Genomic DNA, 21,804 nt, shown 5'->3' on the forward strand with positions numbered 1-21,804 from the left:
TAACTCCCAGCAAGACCCCTAATTCCATCTTATCCCAAAGTTGTCTCCCTCATACAATGCCCCCACCTCTCATTCTTCCTCCCCCAGGCATACCCCCCCATCTCTCACTGTTTCTCATCCACTCCATAGCTATCATTGCATCCCTCCCCATGGAACATCATGAAGCTTGATATCCCCCACATTAATAGCGTATTCTCAGCTTTCTCCCCCACCCCAACTGCATGGCACACACTCAGCTTTCTTTGCCCTTTGCCATTCCCAGGGAACATAAACTTTGCTCTGCCCCCTCCAATTCCCATGACATGCGCTCCTTGCTCTTCCCCATCCCCATGGCACACTCGTCTTGCTCTGCAGTCCCCAAGGCACACTCACTTGCTTTGCCTCCCCCCATCTCAGTGGCACACTCGCCCTAGTTTGTCCTTGCCCCCAAATCCCCATGGTACACCACCTTGCTCTGCCCCACCCCCCAAGGCACACTCACCATGCTGCACCCACATTCACATTGCACACTTTCACCTTGCTCGACCCCCCCCCCCCCCCCCATTCCATTGGCACACATTCAGCCACCAGCATCAGCTGCTTTCCTCAATCTTTCTCCCCCTCCACCACAGAGATCGCATGACAAGACTAGAAGGAAGGGAATAGCTGCACTCCTCCTGTTCTGGCCTACACTCAACCATTCATGTGAGCTGCACGGGCAATGCAGTTCATGTGAGCAGCCAGGTGAAAGCCAGCAGAGGAGGAGGAAGTGGCCTGATGTGCAGCCATTCTCTTCTTCCTCATCTTGTTGCATGAGCTGTGCAGGGGAGAGGAGGAGAGAATGATGGGAGCAGCTGATGCCAGTGCCTACGCATAATGCAACCCACAAATTCTATAACTGACAATGAAAGCTAGGTGCGCAGTTATAGAATAGTGCCAGATACATGCAGAGCATAATCAAGTAATTGGCATTAAATTGGTGATAAATAGCAATAATTGGTGTTAACAACAACTAATTGGCACTAACTTGCCATTGTGCACGTAACAAACTTGTGCTCCTATTATATAAACAGTGTGCCTAACTTCTCTCACACAAATGCAAAGGGGGCATTAATATGGGAGGGGCATGGGCATTCCAATTATTCTTGCACATACTTTATAGAATAGTTCCATCTGTTTTTATGGCTCACTGTTCAATATTTTTCCTTCTTTAGTTTATTGTCTCTGCTTGTCTGGACTAAGAATCCTGGTGGTTTGTGTTGTGTCTGTGAGTGCTTTCTAGGAACCGTGGGACCCCTGGGAGTGTGGCCCCAGTGACCTAGAAATCATCGAGAGCGGAAGACTCGCCTAGAGGCAGTTGGAACCCAGTTGGTGGGAGGAGGGTGCTAGTGTAGAGCACAAGCAGCAGGTGCAGGCGGACCTGAGCTGTGCTGGGAATAGACCTAAGTAGCCACGAGGTAGCCACAGGCGGATGACCAGGCATTTCATGACAACCCTTATAAGTATTGTTTCATGTGAGGAGGAGGTGATGCAGCATAGGAGCTCTCTGGTTGAGGGCCCTCCCTGTTTCAGGTGCTTGGGCCAGGAGTACCTGGGCCGTGGTTTCCCTGGATTAGATAACCTTGTGAAATCTTCATTTTGTTCCTCTTGTCAGTGTGTGAGCCAGTCTTCATTTATTATTGAGTACTGAAAGTGGATCGGCTCATGTACTGAGAAAAGAAGGGGAAAAAAACTTCTGCAGTGGTGTGTGATATTTTTTCTGTCAGCTCACACTTTTTAATACCACTGTAATTTGCATGCTATTAGATTACTGCAATGAGATTAAAAGTTTGTTTTTCCAGCACATGCATTAAAACAGTGTGTGCTGAGGCTTAGCACACTGATTTAATAGACAGTTTATTACATCAACCTTCCTCTGTCTAGCAGAGTAATGCTTATTAAATCTGCCCCTAAGTCTTTGAAAACTAGATCGTAAGTCAGTAGTTCTGAAGATAAAGAAAGGTGGCACTTCAGAATATATAATAGTTTTTAAAATAACCAAATAAAACTTCTACAAGACCAGTATAAAATGTGTGTATTTAAGCTAGAATTATATTCATTATATTAATGGTGTCCTGCAGCTTGATCTGTTTGCAAATTGAATTCCTACTGGTAGTGTGGAACATCATCTTTAATATTAATACTGTGGAAAAGCAGTTCACATCTTGAATAAATATGTAATGTACTTGCCTGTTTAGCCTGTATTTTGTTCTATTTGGCTTGGAGCTATGCTGACTTATATGTATCATAAGAAGCAGGTAGTACAATCTAGCAGACTTTTTGTCAGAGATGACAGTTTTAACAGCAAGAAGTGTATTACTGGGAAATTCTTTGTTGATGTATGTACCTGTAAGTAAAAAGACAATTGTTTTAGCTAGAAAACCAGTTTATACCTAGTGTGCCTGAATGTAACATACCATGAGCAAAATCCAAATGAATAAATAATGTATATAATATATAATGCTTGATAATGGGAATTGATCTATATATTATTGATACATTGAATTGTTGGCACTATTGTTTAAATAAATAAAGTGAATGGAGGCAAGTGACTCTGTTTTCTGATGGCTAGTTAATTTCTAATCATAGGTTTCTGCTCTTTCTTCGGTTTATGGTATCGTGTCCAAAGCCATGACATTCATTTGGGCAAGGCTTTCAGTAGATGCAAAAGAGGGAGAGCAATTGTTTTCTGTATCCATCAGTGTTGTGGATTTTTGGTTGTATGTTTTGCAAGCTATGTCATTTAGGTCCTTTTCTATCAAGCTGTTCTAGTGGCTCCGGGTGCAGTAATGCTGACAAAGCCCATTCACTTTGAATAGGTTCTGTTGGCATTGCTGCGCAGGAACCACTAGCACGGCTTGATAAAAGAGGCCCTTAAAGGGTATAATGTTACTAACATCTCATCTTTTGTAGATATTCTTTCAACATTTAAAAAAATTGTAAATAATTTTTTTTATTAAATCTTGTACAATAAGGGGTACTTTTACTAAGGTGTGCTGAAAAATGGCCTGCGGTAGACATGTGTTTTGGGGGTGTGCAGAATTATTGTTTAGAGCACCTACAAAAAAATGCCTTTTTTTGCCGAAAATGGACATTCGGCAAAATGAAAATTGCTGCGTGTCCATTTTGGGTTTGAGACCTTACTTCAAGCCATTGACCTAGTGATAAGATCTCACACGGTAACTGGGCAGTAATGGTCTATGCGCATCAGAAAATAAAAAAATTATTTTCAGGAGCACGTAGCGGATGCACGCCAAAATTGAAATTACTGCAAGTGCCATGCAGTAACCGGGTGGTAACTCTAATTTGGCACACATTGGGCATGCATAGGTGCCTACTTGGCTTAGTAAAAGGGCCCCTAAGTCTCACTGTGAAAATGGAGCTGAACTGATGTGGATATGCATTCCCCATATTTATCAACAGCTTGTAAATACCATGTTTGGATCTGACACATCTTGCAAATTTTATAAACCTCTTTAGTGAATGAAAAGTAGCCCACTATTGCAGAAAATACAGGAGAGTAATTTTCATAGGAAAAGCAATGCTTTACCTGTGGAAATGGGCATGTTACGCTTATCTTTATTTGCCAGTTGAGGTGTCCTGAGGGTGGAGTTGGAGTAGTGTTTAGAAGAGTACACTGTTTTTTGGATTTTCAAAAATGTGCTCTTATTTTATCTCTGTATGCACTGAATTGCCAGTAAAAATGTGTATGCATGGTTTTGTTCAGATAATTTTCAAAGCAAACATAATTGCATACTTTTGCTCTGAAAATGTGCCAGTCAGCATTATGGAAAGTATGCATACACTTTGGACTAGACTCTGTATATGGCGCCCAAATTTGGGCACCAAAAAAGAGCACTAAGCGCTATTCTATAGATGGCACCTAAATGTGGGCGCCATTTACAGAATAGCACTTAGCACCAGGATCCACATCCGAACCTGTTGTCAAGCCTTGTGCCTAAATTAGGTGCAGATCTGCCGTATTCTATAACACTGCATGTCCCTGTCCCCGCCTGTGGCCACACCCTCTTTTCAGATCTTCCCAGAAAATTTACATGTTCATCTTTATTAGCACCCAATTATTGATGCTAATTGGCTCATTCAATTAAATTGTGCACACAAATTTGCGCGCAAAATTTTGAGCGCCATATATAGAATTAGGAGTTTGCAGTTATGTAGGCATTTATAAAATGACCTCCTAAATTCCTATTTCAGGTCAGCCTATTTTTTTTTTTTACTTAACTGTTCTTATTCTTCACCCCATTTGGATATCTGTGTTTTGCTTGCCTTCTGTTGATAATCTTATAGCAAATCATGTATTACATGACCATGAAAATCCTAGATCTACCTTAACAGGACTGGGCTAGACAATTGAATTTTGCAGTCTAAAAATAGAATTGATTGTGATCTGATTTCCTGTCACAGTAGTTAGGTTAAATGGAATTTCACACCATGGAGTTCCTTATTTTCTTGTAGGGAATGTTTGGAAGAGCAAATCACATCATATTCAATTTTTGTTTTCAGTTTATTCAGCAAGAAGACACTATTTTTCATTTTCAGCACTGTATGAAAAATTTGTCACTGATTTTAAAAAGCTGAATACATATAGCATTGAATCAAGGCACATACAAGACAGCCAAAGGGCGTAGAATGCACTTTGGTTTTCATTTGGAAAATAATACTGTGGGATGATTATGGCAACATAACAGTGGGTTGTATTTGAACATGAAATAGCACACAATTAATAGGAAGCCAGAAGGAAAACTATTACACTGAAACTGAAACCATTTCTAGAAAACTCGGGTAGTAATGAACAGTATTTTTAATTCCCATCAAAAGATACTTTTGAATTTGGATGACTAAGGGGGTCTTTTACTAAGGTGTGCTAGCGTTTCTAGTTTGTGCTAAAAAAAAAGCTATGATAAACGCTGAGACGCCCAATGGGCTTCTCAGTGTTTAGCATCAGCTAAAAATGCTAGCACACCTTAGTGAAAGACCCCCTAAAACTCTGATTTTCACATGTAACTACTATTTTCCAGGTAGGATTTTTTTTGTTTCTTTCAGTATTTTGCAACATACCTAAATCTGCTTATAACAGAAGCTTTTCTGTGTGGGTTTTTTTTTTTAATTTTTACATTGGAACTATGCATATTGCAGGGTTTAGATTTTGATGAAGACAAAGTCATTTTCATTTCTTAAATAATTGGAAAACAGCTCTTGTTATTTAAGGGCCTTTTTTTTCTAAACTACGCTAATGATTCCCATGCGGCAAGTGTGACACAACCCAATGGGCTACAGCACATTTGCCATGCTGGGAATCACTAGCGAGGTTTAATAAAAGAGGCCCTAAGGGCTCTGTTTACTAAGGTTCGCTAGCATTTTTTTGTGCGCTAAACGTTAGAGATGCCCATATATTCCTATGGGTGCCTCTGGCTAGCATGCACTAATTTTTAGCGTGCACTAAAAATGCTAGCTCACCTATAGCTTGGCTTAGTAAACGACCCTAAGGGCCCTGTTTACTAAGCAGTGCTAAGGGCTCGTTAGCGTTTTTAGTGCATGCTAATGATTAGGATAAACTAAACGCTAAGTTGCCCATAGGAACATATAGGTGACTCTAGCTAAAAACTCTAGCATGGCTTAGTAAACAGGGCCCTAAGTTTGGTAAAATAGCATTTTGAAGCTTTATTTAAAGGGCAATTGTATTTTAGGTCAGAAACACCTAATATTTTTATTAACTAATTTACTTCAGTGAGGAATTTGTAAGGGAAGACATATAGTTAATGAAATGTTACCTTTGCTACAATCAAATAACTAACATTACCGATTAATACACAAATTTTCTTTGTTTAAACAATTGTTTTTTTATAGTTAATCCAACATTTTGCATTGAGTTTTCCCAACTTTTTTTTTCGGTTGGCCAGTATTAATTTTAATACCAAAGTGAAGAATGGCCTGTGCTTTTACTACAGTTGTCTCTAAAGAATGCAAAATCCTGATTGTTCAACACATCAAAAAAATTTTCACAGTCAACAAGTTATTTTACTCAGTAGAACACAAAAGCTAAATGGTCTGTAACTTCAATATTAGCAAGGAAAATACAGTACAAATTACTAAAAAATACTAAAATATAGAATTGTGGTCAGGTATTTCCACTACATTTAATTGCAGTAGTAACCTGAAATTTTGAAACTTTTAATAAAAAGTTCTTAAATATAAATTATATGGCAAATGTACAGTACATTGCTTTTTCAGTCTTTATCCAGTGTTTTGCAGTAGAACAAGTGACCTTATATCACCATTTCTGTTTTAAAAATGTCTGAGTTTTTTTAGTATCATGAATGTGAGTTATCAGAATCTGGTATACCACTGTCTCTATAGCTTCTGTTACTACTGCTCTCACTATGGTTATTTTTATACAGATTCATCCCATTAGGTGGGAATATAGTGTGTATTACAAATTCCTCCTTGGGCACTTGTTCATTATTAATTGGTAACATCTGAAAAGAGGTCTCCCTGATTTCTAAGATGGAATTGTCCTTCTTAGTTCCAGCTTCAGCATAATCATCTTTTCTCCTCCGGCCCTTGCTATATGCATAGTTCCTTGAAAACAGAGATCCATTCCTGTGAACGTACCAGGAAACTAAAGCAAGTAGAATAATAGCCACTAGAGCCACTGCACCTCCAATGACGGCAGCCAATGGCAAATTAGAGTTTTTGTAGGGTTCTTTTTCTTGTTCTCTGTTTAGGGTTGTTGTAGGATTGTACATTTTAAAGGGCAAGGTTTCAGTCTCTATGCACACAGGAGTTTCATCAGTCAGGTAGATGTTACTGGTTTCCATGGGAACCATACATACACGATATGGTGATTCAGGCTCAAGAGCTGTAAGTAAATATTCAGACCTGTCACCTGTTACAATGGTTTCAGTTATAGATCCAAAGGCAGGGCTGTGGTCCATTTTGAGCCAACTCAGCCTTAATGCAGTCATGGGTAGTGCAACTTTCCAAGATATGAGAATAGTCTCAGTGGTAACAGATTTTATAGTGATTGTAATTATTTTTCGTATTGGGCTTGCTGTAGTTCTGTAAATTTTATGGAGGTCAGGCATCTTTATTTCTGTCTGTTTGGTCATGGAAGTTGGCCATTGTCTTTGAGGAGGGTGTATTGTGTTGGATAAGGCTGTAATAATTTGAATGGTAGTTTTGATAACATTATCTTTGCAGTCAAATAGCTCTGTATTAAGATCCTTAATAGTCATCCCACGTACTTTTTCTGGTGCTTGACACATTAGCCCTCGTACATTCACTTTAGACGGTAATAACTGTAGCCAATCACGTACCCATTTCATTTTGCAATCACAATACCAGGGATTATTTCGAAGAAACAGTTGAGTTAAATTGTCCAGATCATCAAAGATACCCTGAGGTAAATTGCTTATGTTATTATTAGACATATCTAATCGATACAGTTGTCTAAGGTCAGTGAATGAATTTGGTGGTACATGATTCATGTGATTTTCTTGAAGGTAAAGCTTTCTTAGGTTTGCACCTGGCAAGTTAGCAGGTGGAGCTGTAAGAGAATTGCGAACTAAAGAAAGTTCTGTCAGATTGACCAGATTTGTGAAAACTTTGTCTCCTAAGCCATAATTGTTTAAAAGATTTCCATCCAGAACAAGACGCTTCAAGTGTGTTAGATCTTGAAGGGACACCTCTGAAATTGTAGAGATACGATTATCATCCAAACGTAGTTCTTCTATTGTTTTAGGCAAACCCCAGGGAATGGTACTAAGATGATTTCGAGATAGAAAAAGAAGCCTGAGGAAAACATTGTCTTGAAATGCTCCATCTTCAATGCTAACTGCAGAAACAGAATTATCATCTAAATGTAATTCTTCTAGAGAAGGGATTTGAGAAAGTGAATCATAAGTGACGGTCCTTATGTTATTTTCCTGCAAATGCAATTCTTTGACATGCCTTGGCAGGTTGGTAGGAAATTCATCTAAACTGTTACGATATAAATAAATTCTCTCTACCTTGACCAAAGTTTTCAGGTCAGAAGGAATTCCAGCATTATTTATTTGATTGTTTTGAAGGTAGAGAGTTGTAGCATCGTCTGGAATTCCTGTAGGAATAGACGTCAAATCACGATCATTGCAATAAATGAAACCTCCATCACAGCGGCAAACTGAAGGGCAAGGTTTGGCACTGATAGAATGAGGTGCCATTTTAAGGAACAGTCCAATTCTGGTCCATATCAGAAAGATGCTCCAGCTTACAGTAGTCATGCTCACTGTTGAATAGGTTTAAGTTCAGTGACTGTAGTAATCTAAAAGGGAAAAATAGAAAAAGAACTATAGAATTAAAAAAAACATAAAAATGGAGAAAAATATACATACACACATTTACTTTTTTTTTTTTTTAAGCTTGTTTGAACCAGAAGGATGCATTTTTATTCTTTTCAAAAGAAAAATGTACAGAAAATTCAGTTGCCTTGGAGAATGAACCTGAATTGGAAATCTGTTCTCCCTTCCCTCATCTTTTATCTATACCCTTCCATTTCCTCCCTCCTTCCTTCTGGTATAACTTAAATGCAAATATGTTTTTAAATTTTTGTTTTGTAATATTGTAGTTCTTTTCTGTTTTACTTTTCAGCCAGTACACTGCCTTGCCCTGTGAGTCAGTTAAGGTGGTATAGCAAATATGAAATAAACATAAACATATTAGATTTGGGCACAAATGGAGCTTCCCAGTGACTCAGCAGTAGTGCTGCATGTTGCCATGTGGTAGATGTGAGTCTAATTCCCAGTCCAGCTTCTAACTTCAGGGTGACAGAGGAAGCTGTCACACTGAAACCAACAAGTCTGCCTGTTGTTGTAGAATGATAAAGAATTGCCCTGAAATATTTTTAAATCATCAATTTTTAATTCAGTGTTTCCTATATAAGTTCTGTCTCTAATTCCAAGATTTCTTTTGTTCCTGGAAGTTGAGAAGTAAATTTTGCTTGACTACAATGTTTTAATTCACTCTTATTGGAAGTTCAAATTAAAAATACAGCTTGGCTTCTCCTGAGAGCTTAAATATACTTTCCAATTTTGAAGAATGATTTTATGTTGTTCTATGTACCTTGTGTACATCAAATATATTTGTTTCGTTGTACAACATGAGCTGTTAAAGTAGTAAGAAATGATACTAAATACAGAAGAACTTCAATGCGTGCAAATTTAGTGTTGCAATTTCTCATCATTGCTTAAAGCTCTCTAAATGACTATTTTGAAAGGTTTTTTTTTTTTTTTTGCAATGTAACATTGAAACTGAACTGAACCAACCAAATAAATTGTTTCAATAAAAATTCTACTCTGCAATGTCTGTTAATTAAAATTTCCTGCTTATGTAATTAAGAGGCTTCAAAGGATGGCACTAACATATTGCAGCTTTCATTTTAATTAGTGTAATAGAAATTTATAATGACAATTATCGATTCCAACTTTGACCTTTCTTGTTGAAGATCTGATTATAACTTGCACTTTATTCTCCCAAGCATGAAAACAAGAGATATCACTTTCTGTCCTACCTGATGTAAAGATGTCAGTAAATTGTGTGCTTGCAGAAATCCAATGAACTTAAATATATGCTGCAGACTTCTGGAAATATAGGAATATAGTTTAGTCCTTCTGGCAATTCCTTTTTCACAGTGTAGATGCCAGTGATATACCTTCTGATTAGTTTCACTGCTTCTGATCAACATCCCAACAAACGTTTACCATAATAGATGAGTACACCAAATGACTGAGGACAAAAGGTTCAGTTTCTTCTTGAGACCATATTAGAATGTGCTTTCTTTATATTTCCAACTTAAATTGTGTATGCACCCTCGTATTTGGCTGAACTCCTTTAAAAAAAATTGCTGAATCTGTAATTCTTATAATCTCCTCTCTGTAGTTTAATCTTAAATAATAACTTCAGTTCCACACTAGGGAAACCATGCATGATGTTAAAGGCTGGAATGACAGTGGCCTCTTCAGGATGCTAGAAAAAAGGGTTTGTCCGGTCTAAATTCAGTCAAGAATAAAATGTGTACAGTAGTTACATCCTGATAAGTTCACACTTGCCATGAAGCATCACTGTTTCCAACGTTTACCCCTTGCACTTGCTCAGAATTTTTGAAGCAGAAAATATCCCTTCACATTCTAAGAAAAGTGGACTTTGTCTTCCTTCTAAGAAAATGGATGTGGGTTTTCTGCCTCACAGATATCTTCCCCTTTGGAATATCCTTTTTCGCTTAACTTCCTGTAAAGCAAGAGCAAGGTATTGGTACAAGCAAATATATTCAATCACATTCTTCTTTTTGCAAACTTTCAAAAGTGCTTTCAAATTAATTGACATCTTCAACAGCAATCTGAGTTTCTGAGACCTTAAATGAGCCAGAAATTGAAGTGCACAATTGTACATTTTCTAGGTTTTCACTTAAAGCATTCCAGTGCTTCAGTTCAAGTACAGCAATAAATGAAGTTAGCTTTTTCAACTGGCCATGCAGAAATTCTGTTCATAAGTGGTGACACATGCCCATTTTGCATTACAAATTGGAAGTACAACCACCTACAGCCACAATGGCGATTTGTGTTCAGTTGCTATCTTTTGATTCTCTGTCTTATTCTAAACTACAGGAATAATGTCATACATAAATATTTAAAAGAAATCATTTTTTTTCCAAATATTCCAGTATTCAGCAGTAGTCACAAATTACAAATGGAAAGATATTGATTTTAATAGTGGGTTATGGATTTTATCTGTATGTAATATGTAAACTGCCTTGGTTTTACCACAGAGAGGCAATATATCAAGAGTCTAATAAACATAAACATACATGGATTAATGTTTGGTTCCATCACATTTTAAATTTATGTCGTAATTATTTTAGTTTGTGATGTATTACATAACTGCACATTTTGAGTTACAGTCTGTCTCTCACTGAGCACAAAGGCCATTTTGTGTCACAGACAGAGAGAGTAATATTTTTAGCTATTTGCCTACCAACTGTATTCTTCTAAGAACCAGTATGAGACAAACAACTAATTACTGGAAAACATATTTTAGAGAAAATCTTTTAGAACAGGGGTCAGCAACTATGGTTCTCGAAAGCCAACACCCAGTCAGGTTTTCAGGATTTCCACAATAAATATGCATGCCCCAGGTACAAAACTTAGATTGTGAGCCCACTAGGTTACAGAGAAAGCACCTGCATATAATATATGTAAATGGCTTTGGTTGGACCATAGACGTGAAATATATTAAATCCATGACCCTTTAATGAGATCTGTTTGTATACAATGGAAGCAGTACGTGCATCTCAATCTCATGCATATTCGTTGTGGAAATCTTTAAAAGATGATTGGGTTGTGGCTTTTGAGGACCATAGTTGTCCATCCCTGGTGTAGAATCACAGTGTACATTTTATTAAACTTCATTTTATATTATTTCTCAAAGAACATGTCTTTTTTTAGAGATCTTCCATTAATCCTGCTGCATAAAATCTCAAAAAGACTGTTGCTAATAGTTGTACAAGTCTGAAAAAGAAATGCTTAACCCTGATATTAAGTAATGCAGTAGTTGTAATTTGCTTCTTTTTCAGTAATTATTTAGCATCCTGCATGCAAAGCATCTGTTGTAGGATTCAACTATCCTCAAGCCATGGCATATTAATACATATTTAACATCCTCATCATATGAAATATGCACTGTCCCCCAAATTCTATATATTGTGCCTTAATTTACATGCAGAAATTGAAGTGTTTTCTATAACAATGCTTGTAACTTAATTGGTTAACTAGGTAATCAGTGCTGTTGGATGTTAAGTAAATTAGCACTAATTGGCATTAAGATTTACATGCACAACTCGCTAAGTGTATTCTGTAATGTGGTGCAAGTAAATTCCAAGTCATATAGTTGAAAAGTGGGTGTGGTTATAGGCATGGGATGGTTGGGTCATGGACGTTACTACAATCTGTGCATATTATTATAGAATACACCTGCTCTGTGCCTAATATAGGCATTGGGATTTACGCCAAGTGAAACATGGCCTAAATGGACACAACCAAATTTGTTTGTGTGGAGAGGCACTCAGGATATTCTATATACCGTGTGGAAATTTAAGCCTATTCTATAAAATGTAGGCATACTTTAGAGAATATGCCTAGATATATTTTTTTACCACATAGATTTTTCAGACACCATATATAGAATCTAGCCCTGTATGCCAGTTTTGGTTATTATATGTTACCATTAATTTGTTTTCCTATATTCAGTCACTGACATTTAGATGCATTACAGAAAGCAGAGTAATCAGTTGAAAATGTCTACTATAGTAGTCAAGAGACAGATGAAGTTTTGGAGAAATGTGGTAAATAGCATATATTTGGGGGTAAGGGAATTCTATATATAGCATTGAAAGTTAGACACTGAAAAGATCTGAGCTGAGCCCCTATTTTATAAAGGGCACCTGACCTTTATAGAATATTGGCATAGTGCACAGGTGGTACCTAACTTTGGGTGCTGGACTTATTCCTGATAGAAACAGGTGCCAAAGTTAGGTGCAGATCAGCACTGTTCTATGACTTGGCACCTAAATTTCAGGAACGCCTATAACCCACCTATGCCCCTCCCATGGCCACATCTCCTTTTGGGGGAAAATTAGGTGCCAAGTTATAGAATAGCATGCAACTTCAATCAAGCATCAGTTAAGTGGTCAATTGGTGCTCATTTCCTCGTTAACTTGCATGTGGATCTTGGATCCACGCACAAATTCTGGCACCCAACTTTGGGTGACCTATATAGAATCCAGAGGATCATGCTTTCTTCAAAGAAACAGTAGTGGTTCACTTAAGAAGGCACATGAAAAGTGTACATGTTATGTACTCTTGTTCAAATGTTTAGTTGGGTTACTTACATTGTACACTAGCCATACTGTGAGAACAGTCACCAAGATATTCTTTTGGGCAAATTAATTTATAATTGAGCAGTTTGTGCTATGTTGCTTGCAGTACTGATGGAATGGGGTATATATTCTGCAGATGGATAGGATCCATTGTAGAAAATAAGAATGGATAAAACAACTGCAAAGTGAAGCATGTAGAATTTTTCACTTTGGTGTTTCTTGTTTAGAGATTAAAATACATAACATCTATTCATGAGATGAAATATTGGTACAAATAGATGAAAACAGAAGAAAACAGTATTTGTTTTGCCTTTTCAAAATCTAAACAGCAGCCTCTCTTCTCCATTTGTTATGCAAACCCCCCTTTCATTGCCAGGCTTCTATCAGTGGCAGTGTAAGATTTTAAGTGAAAACTCATTAGGTTCTGTGAGGATTTCATTCTTTCTTTCTCCCTAAATTGCATGAGAAGAAAAGGGGGGAAAAATAAAAGCTGACCTTTTTGAAAGGAATAAACACTTTCAAAAATGTGGATTAAGCTTTTCTTTGCTCTTCCCTCTCTTACTTTCTTCCCTTTTACTAAAATCAAAAAACTGTTTCCTACAGGTCTGCTTGTGCTCATGTTTGATATCTTGCCCTTCCCTTTTATAATGGGAACTATAGATGGAAACTGGATTTTGCATATCAAAGGCCACAGTGGTCCTGTCTACATAGAAGCAGTGCTACACTTCACAACTTTTATTCATGTAGGAGCAGGAAATCCTGCACCATACTAAATCTTCCCTCCTCTGGAACTGGCTCTGTTTATGCACTGACATCAAATAATTAAACCTGAACTTGCAGGATGAAAAGAAAACTGACCCCCCACTGGTGTAGACACTATGGACAAATTTCTGCATCATCAAATTGGAAAGCTTTATGGAGCCATGGTTTTGAATGGTGCTATTACAATATTTGAACAAACAAGATCTGATATTTAAAAGGAGAGTAACAGAATACAGGGACCCTTACCAAGCTATAATTTTATTGTTGTAAAGTGTAGTCATTACTATTTTTAATACAGTTTTTTCTAAATCCTTACTGTGATAGTTTAGGTGTTGGAAATTGAATGTTAGTATTTTTTTATCCATCTTAAACACTCTCTTGGTGCTTGTTATAATTGGCAACGTTATGCAATTCCCATAATGTGTTGACCTAACAAATATAAATACTGATACAAGTCTGATAAACACTGTTTTCATTCATATTTTTAGCGAGTAGCACAATTGCTAGGTGCAACCATTCACCTGAACAGGATTTTTATTTGTTGGTGTAATAAGTATACTACATTTCTGTCATATTAAGATAAAAATAGATATTTAAGTAGCATGATAATTTAACTTAGTAATTAAAAAACATATTGATGATACTCTACCTATTGATTTGATATATTCAGTGACTTATTTGAGACAGCTAATTTTATGTATCATTTTAATAATGCTTGATTCTAAAAATAAAAAAATGTAGAAAAGCATTTTTATTAGATTTACTGCTTGGCATAGTCAATAGTAAGAGTTAAATCCCTTTTAAGCTCAGTCTAGTAGTTGCATTTTCCAGGATCATCAGGTTTCAGGAAGGTGCCCCATTCTTTTGTTTAATGCTAGGCATGCAAAAGGACCTCTAACTCTTTTCCTTGGAATCTCTTAAGGGTTCATTGAGAAGCAAGTGTGCATCTTAGCTTAGGATATAAATTTCTGTTTTTTTTATGTACAATTAGATTATGGAAAATAACATTGAAAATGAGCCCAAACTAGAGTGATTTTAAGAATGGTGTTTTTCTCAGCTTCTCGCGCTTAATTTCAAGGGTTTGTAATAAAGTAGTATAATTCTGCTTCATTTAGTTTTGCTTGTAAAGTTAAATCAAGCATCCCTAAGACAAAAATGCAGAAGTTTTCAAAAAGCACGTTAAGCTTCACCTTACTGGAAATTGATAATTATTACATAAATGAGTTTTTATGTGCTCTGCTGGGTCTACAAACAAGGAAAATCTCTATAAAAGAAAGGATTGTGGGGCTTATTCAAAAATGACTTCTTATTCTTTGCCTATTTAAAAAATCTTTGAGTGAGGCCCTATTTTCTCTAAGGGAATGAACATTAGTGAAAGGGATAAATAATGCCTTAAATTCTTATTACAGTATTGAATCATTTTTGCCACAATTTTTACATTTATAAAGCCTGATGTGAATATTTTGTGTTTAACAATATCAAATCTTAAAAAGAGAAACAATTAAAAAAAAGACAATTTTTTGTTACCACCTGGCTGTTTCTGTGAATTGAAATTTTCATTTCAAAGTTGCCAAGGTAACTTGCTTATGTCTATGTCTAAAGTGAAAGAACAGGAAACAAAAACTGGCATTGTCTCGTCAAGTGCAGGCAATATTTTCCCACTTCTAAAATATAAATAGAGTAGTACCTGGTAAGGAAAGGAGGTTAGTAGGTTCCTGGCAGTTTACCCATGGCCATGGAAAGAGTTACAAAGGCATGAGATTCAGATTGAATTTAGCACAGGTCTTTCTTTACTTGTGTTAAACTTAATGATTGTTTATCAGTTTCCTTTCACTTCTGTTTATAACTGCAAAAAATGGTGAAAACCTAGTTGTTAAAAAACCATTGATGTGGTATATAACCAAAGCAATTTCTGTTTTGAGATGAGTTGTGATTCTTCCATTTCTGTTTCTCTTTACTTTTTACTCCTAAGTAGACCTTCTTTTATATAAATCACTGTGGGGTTCTTTTACTATGGTTCATTAGGGCGTGCTAGAAGATTTGACGCCCACAGGAATGTACCCCGGGATTCTATATAAGGCACCTTAATTTCTGCACGGACATCAAAGCATATTCAATGTACATAAGTTAATTGGTTAACTAGCTAATCAGCGCTGTCAGTTGGATGTTAAGCAATTAGCACTAATTGGCATTAAGATTTATGAGCATAACTCGCTAAGCGTATTCTGTAATGTGGTGCGCTTAAATTCTAAGTCACATAGTTACAAGCGGGTGTGGCCATGGGCAGGGCATGGGCGTTTCTAACATCTATCCACATTGTTGTAGAATGCACTCACTTTCTGCTGGATTCTAAATAGCATGTCTAGCATTCGGTGCTGAAATATATAACAATGCACATAACTTAATTAGATTAACAAGCCAATCAGCGTTTAACAGCACCTAAAAAGCAATAATGAGCACTAATTGGCAATAATTAGAATTTATGTGCACAACAAGCTAATGTACTCTGCAGTGAACACCTAAATTCTAATGTGCGCAGTTTGAAAAGGGTGGTCATGGGCAGAGAAATGGGCATTCCAAATTTATGTGCATTTATAGAATATGGCCCATTGCACGTAAATCTACTTGCCAGGATTTACGCCATGTTTTTGTTCGTGTAAATGGAGGCACGTAATTTTAGGTGCTGGGATATCAATATCATATTCTATATACCGCACCTATATCTTATAGAATACGCTTAGACAGAAATATTTTCCATATGGATTTTTTAATGCCATATATAAAATCTGACCCTCTGTGCTTAATTTAGGCATTGGGATTTACATCAAGTAAAACATGGTGTAAATGGCCATAACTAAATTTGGTCACATTGAGAGGCGCTCGGTGTATTCTATATATCGCGTGGAAATTTAAGTCTATTCTATAAAATATAGGCCTACTTTAGGGCTTCTTTTACTAAGTTGCAGTAAGCCCAACGCGAGCTTACAGTTTGCTATAATGGAAGTACCGCCAGGCTACCACAGCAGCCCAGTGGTACTTCCCACCCCTACCGCGCCATCCTTTCCGCTGCTACTAAAATTTATTTATTTTTGTAGTGCCGGACTGTACCCAGCAGTAATCAGGCTCGCTCGCTACCCGGTTACCGCCGGTTTAGCGTGGGAGCCCTTAAGGGCCCCCTGAAATGGCCACATGGCAAGTGCTTTACTTGCCATCTGGCCATTTCCTGAGGAAAGCGAGACCTTCCCTTTTACCAGCTGCAGTAAAATGGGGCCTTGTCGTGCATGTAAAACACACACCAACGCCAGCGCCGGCTCCCTTTTGTCACTGCTTGGTAAAAGGGGCCCTTAGAGAATATGCCTAGGCGTATTTTTTTTTCCATGCGGAATTTTCAGGCACCATATATTGAATCTAGCCATAATGAGCAACATTATTTAGTGCACACTAATCATTGGTGTGTGCTAAATCCATTAGTGCACCTTAGAAAAAGGACCCCTTTGTTTTGGTGTTTCAGTAGCTGCTATGTAATGAGAGAGATTTTCAGTTAGTTTTACAGTATAAAGGTTAGGAAGCTATTCACAGAGGTAAATGTTTTAAAGGATATTGTAAAAACAGTTGCTCTAGACCAGAGCATTTCTCAGGGCTGACCCAGCCAGTCTAGACACTAATTCTTAAAGAATAACTTGACAGTAGATCTTGCAGAAAGAACTAATTTAGTACTACATTTTTGCTTTGCATTAATGGAAACTATGAAGTTTATAAGTTAAAGTATGTCTTTTAAGTTTAGAAAAAATGTTCTTAGTGCTTTTTGTATGTTTACTTGATTTTGATTCATTTCTCTTAAAAAGGAGTCAAAATGTAAAAAATGATTACTTTGAAATTCCATATTTTGAGTCACTTGTTGATGGTGAATGCTGCACAAATTCTGATTTTGGAGCTGTTAGATTTTGGCTGTCTGGTCTGCTTTGCTTTAATTGCACCAAAGCCTCCTGTTGAGCAGAATCATGGAGGCCACAGGGAAAAAAGAAAACCTTCCTCTCATGAAAGAGTTTGTTGAATCTTGTCCATGTTTATTTCATTAGTCATGATGTTTATTCAGTCATTATCGCCAGCAATCTATTTCAAACAAAGTGGTTTAATTGTGCAAGATTGTTTAGATCTGTCAAGGATTTTATAAATCAAGTTAGAATCAAAACTTGCTCAGATTTCTGAGCTTTTAAACATAATTTAGGAACTGCCATTATAATTGTAAAGTGTATACACTGACCTTATTTGATGGATGCATAAAATGTTTTCTGACTTAACCAAACCAAATATTAATGTGATGTTTTATACACTATGGAAGGTAAGTATATTATAAATGGGAAAAAATTGTCCTGTTTACTAAATGTTTTTTCTTCTTTTTGCATATGGGGCATATAATTAGTAAATAGGTTCCTTGGTCTAATGTTAAGTACCTCTTATATGAAATATATAGAGAAGGGTATGTCTTTATAATGTACAGTCCCTAAATTTGGATTGGAAAGGATATGGACATTTATATAATGGTATTTTTTGTCAAGAATTATTTCAGATCGGTCATATTTTTAAAAAATCTTACACAGTTTTTCATTCTGTACACTTAAACTGATAGTTCCATTTTTCAATCCACTGAACAGAGGTATTTGTCAAGGCTGCATGCCTCGAGGCCATAGATGCTAAGTGTAATTGAAGTTTCTATCAGATTGGCCACTGAAATATAGAAAAGGGACCACAGGTAATTAATAGTCTGCTAGTAAAGTCTGACAGCAGTAAGATTATAACCACATTTATTTCACATTGTCTTATTTGACCACAAAGAATTATCTTAATCAGTACAGGGGAGAAGGGATTAATCAGCAAGTGAAAAGGAAGAAAAAAGGGGAAACTTGAAAAGAACAGTGACAGAAAAACCTAAAGATTCTTCTCCTTTTTTTGTTAGCTTTCTAGGTAGGGTCTCTATATGTCACCAGTGTTTCTGTATCTGAACTGTTTATCTGATTGTGAACTGACCATACTTAATTTAAAAGTCAAAAACAAAGCCACATTCCCTTTGTATTCAAACTAGATCTGTAGACCATTTGGATAAGCAGTAACGAGTCCTTTATGTTAGTTTACAAGTTGATACTGTAGCTGCAATACTGGTTAAATTTTATCTTGTACAAAAAACAAAACAAAACCCAGACATGTTTTAAGAATAGTGTTTGTTTAGTCCATCAGGCCCAGAATAGAAACTATAGTAATTTAAATAAAATAATACTGAAGATTTAGTTGGTTCCTAAGTGCATGATTCTTATGCCAGCACGTTTGCATTTTTTGTGTGTTATTAGCATAATAGATTAAGAATAATACAAGTTAAATGTAAATGAATAGATTGCATGATATAATCTTCTTTGCTAAATAAAGCATGCACCACACTTTGTTCTGGGCAGTGCTTTCAGGAAGACTGATTTGGTTAATTTAAGCCTTATGTTCTGACTTTAAAGTGTGTTAGCAGCTGCAACCCATGGGCAGGCTTCAGTGAAAATATTCTAAATCAAAGGTTTTACTACAGCTTTTGTCAACACATAAAAGAATATCTTAAGAAATGGGGATAGCAGACCCCTATTAGGGAGTAACCTGAAATCTGTTCTACTTGTATAATTGAAACTATTTGATTTCAAATAATTGCAGTATAATTTGTATTAATTATTGAATATAGTGTTTGAAGTAGAATTTCTGGTGTTCATGTGATACAAATTAAACATTGCAAATTTGTATGAAAAATCGGCTGCACTTCATATGCACAGCATCGACATTCCTCCCCCCCCCCCCCTCCAAAAAAACATTTAGTAAGAAATTTGGGCCTGTTTCATATGGAACAATTTTTTCAGAAGTAAAATATAAATATTTTTGTAGGTATACTAATACTTTGTGGAAGTAATGCTTGAATGTACAACAATAAAATTACGAAATTCCTTCTCATTTGAAAATTTTCAGACTATTAAAACTGCTTTCAACTTTTTGCTATCTTTTCCTGATAAGGAAAACAACTGGGTTTTTTTGCGGGGGGGGGAGGGGTATATTTTTTTATTATCTCGAATCTAACAGAGGGGGGTGTTCACTGTGTGCAGGAAGCTTTGCTCTAAGGCTTAGCTTTGTTTGTCTCAGTAGATTTAGTCACATTGCTAGGCTGGTCACATACTACTTTTGTCCAAGGAATGAAATTTGGTATAACATTGAGAAGCGGAAAAGGTTTGAAACTCCTTCTTTATATCAACCTGAATAGAAACAGTTGAAGCTCGTGGCACGTTGAAAACCAGATAAGACTGCGAGGGAGTAGTACAGATTTTAAAACCTAGGTGTAGCTGTTTATTTATCTTTGCAAAGACTGCTAAATCTACAGAAGCCATCGTGCACTCTAGCTGTAAACCAGATCGGTGTTCTCTATGTAGTGAATATGCTCATGTTATTCGGGATTATTGACTTCCTTTCAGTACAAAAAAGCATATTAAGCGATCATTTCTCATGTATGATACGTTTGGGAAATGTTTCAGAGTCACGATGTTAACGTAGAATTTTTTCAGTAGTTAAAAATTCATGCAGACCAGGATTTAACTTAATCCAGTTTGCAATTTTATATCCGAATTTTTGCATAACAATGGAGGTTAACATACCGTCTATACCATTTATTGGCAGCCACACTATTAGCTATTTCCTCGATTGCTTTTTAGTGTACTGCCGTAATTCAGGCTGTTATACTGTGCAGACTGATGCACAGTGCGCTGTTTTTTTTTGTTTTGTTTTGCGTGTAGAGATCAGTGGATTTTTAAATCAAATATTCTACTTACTGCACTTTTGGAATTTTTTGAATTTATGAGGTAAGAATACGACCCCCTCCCATCCCTTCCAATCTTAGGAAGTCAAAATAAAACAAAACTCTTACCTGAAAGATGATGAGGAGAAGAAAAGAAAGTCCAAGTTTTAAAGCAGGGATAGCAAGAATTCCACTATTAGTAAAACGAAGTAATGCAATGAACAAGAAAACACAGCAGAAGTAACTATGATTTCAGCTTGTTCAGCGCTACATCACTCCTCCTCCTACACTGAGAAGGAGGGAGAGAGGGAAGGCATTCCAGATCTACAGAGAGCCCACCTCAAAGTCTGGAAGTTAAAGCTTCATCTAACAGTGGCTGAGTGAGACAGTGATGTCATTGATGGGTTGGACCTGCTTGGCTGCGCTTTGTGAGGTAGCTGACAGATTGACTTGCCTGCACTTTATAAACGCTAGAGGGAGCAGGAGAAGGCTAATAGAGGACCTGGGAAACTAAAGCTGGATTCCGACGGTGCTGGTTCAGTGTTTTTAAATTATTCCTAATTCTTAATTATTACTTTGCATCTGTACAAGATTGTTTGGATGCTGGATAAGAAAGGAATAGCGACATAGCTTACTTTTTGTACAGTATGAAAAAATATCTTAAATATATACTGTTTGCAAACTGATATTCATTTATTTAAAAAAAATGAACTACATAAGAAGCTTTAATTAAGGACAGTGACTAGCAGAAACATTTATGAAGACAGTTAATTTTTGAGAATCATATGTGGAGAGAGACATGCTATGAATGACAAGTCATGTTAATAACATGTATTTTTTTGTTTGTTTACTTTTGATGGTCTTGGAGCCACTGAGTTTGATTCCCAGCACAGGCAGCTCCTTGTGACTCTGGGCAAGTCACTTAACCCTCCATTGCCCCAAGTAAGCCGCATTGAGCCTGCCATGAGTGGGAAAGCGCGGGGTACAAATGTAACAAAAAATAAATTACAATTTGGCGGACATACTGTATGTGATCTGAGGGTTTTTGTTTTCAGAAAATGGCAAGGTACTTGTTTACAAATTTTATTGGTTGTTAGAATCTAATGTTTTCAAAGGCTACAGTTTCACCAAGGAAGTGGTTCTTATATGCATGTGTGTTTTGAAAGTCAGATAAGAGAATATCATGAAATGAAAATAAGAAGATAGTAAAGAACACATAGTCATTACCTTGGGACTTATTGCAAAGTATCTGATTGCAGAAGGCAATGTTTTCTGTTCTTGAGGT

The 21,804-nt window shown here is 36.6% G+C and overlaps 2 protein-coding genes across 2 annotated transcripts in view; one reads left to right on the forward strand and one right to left on the reverse strand.

Annotated features, from left to right (window-relative positions):
• The window catches only part of MACROD2 (mono-ADP ribosylhydrolase 2), a 2,039,061-nt gene that overhangs the window by 296,582 nt on the left and 1,720,675 nt on the right, over positions 1-21,804 (forward strand). The window lies entirely within an intron of this gene.
• On the reverse strand, positions 5,627-20,799 carry FLRT3 (fibronectin leucine rich transmembrane protein 3). Its single transcript, XM_030196348.1, has 3 exons — positions 20,649-20,799; positions 9,587-10,302; positions 5,627-8,341 (listed from the first exon to the last, which is right to left on the reverse strand). The coding sequence occupies exon 3, from the start codon at positions 8,298-8,300 to the stop codon at positions 6,351-6,353; it is 1,950 nt and encodes a 649-aa protein (XP_030052208.1). The 5' UTR covers positions 8,301-8,341; positions 9,587-10,302; positions 20,649-20,799; the 3' UTR covers positions 5,627-6,350.

This window comes from Microcaecilia unicolor, chromosome 3 (assembly GCF_901765095.1).
Source record: "Microcaecilia unicolor chromosome 3, aMicUni1.1, whole genome shotgun sequence".
Lineage (NCBI taxonomy): Eukaryota > Metazoa > Chordata > Amphibia > Gymnophiona > Siphonopidae > Microcaecilia > Microcaecilia unicolor.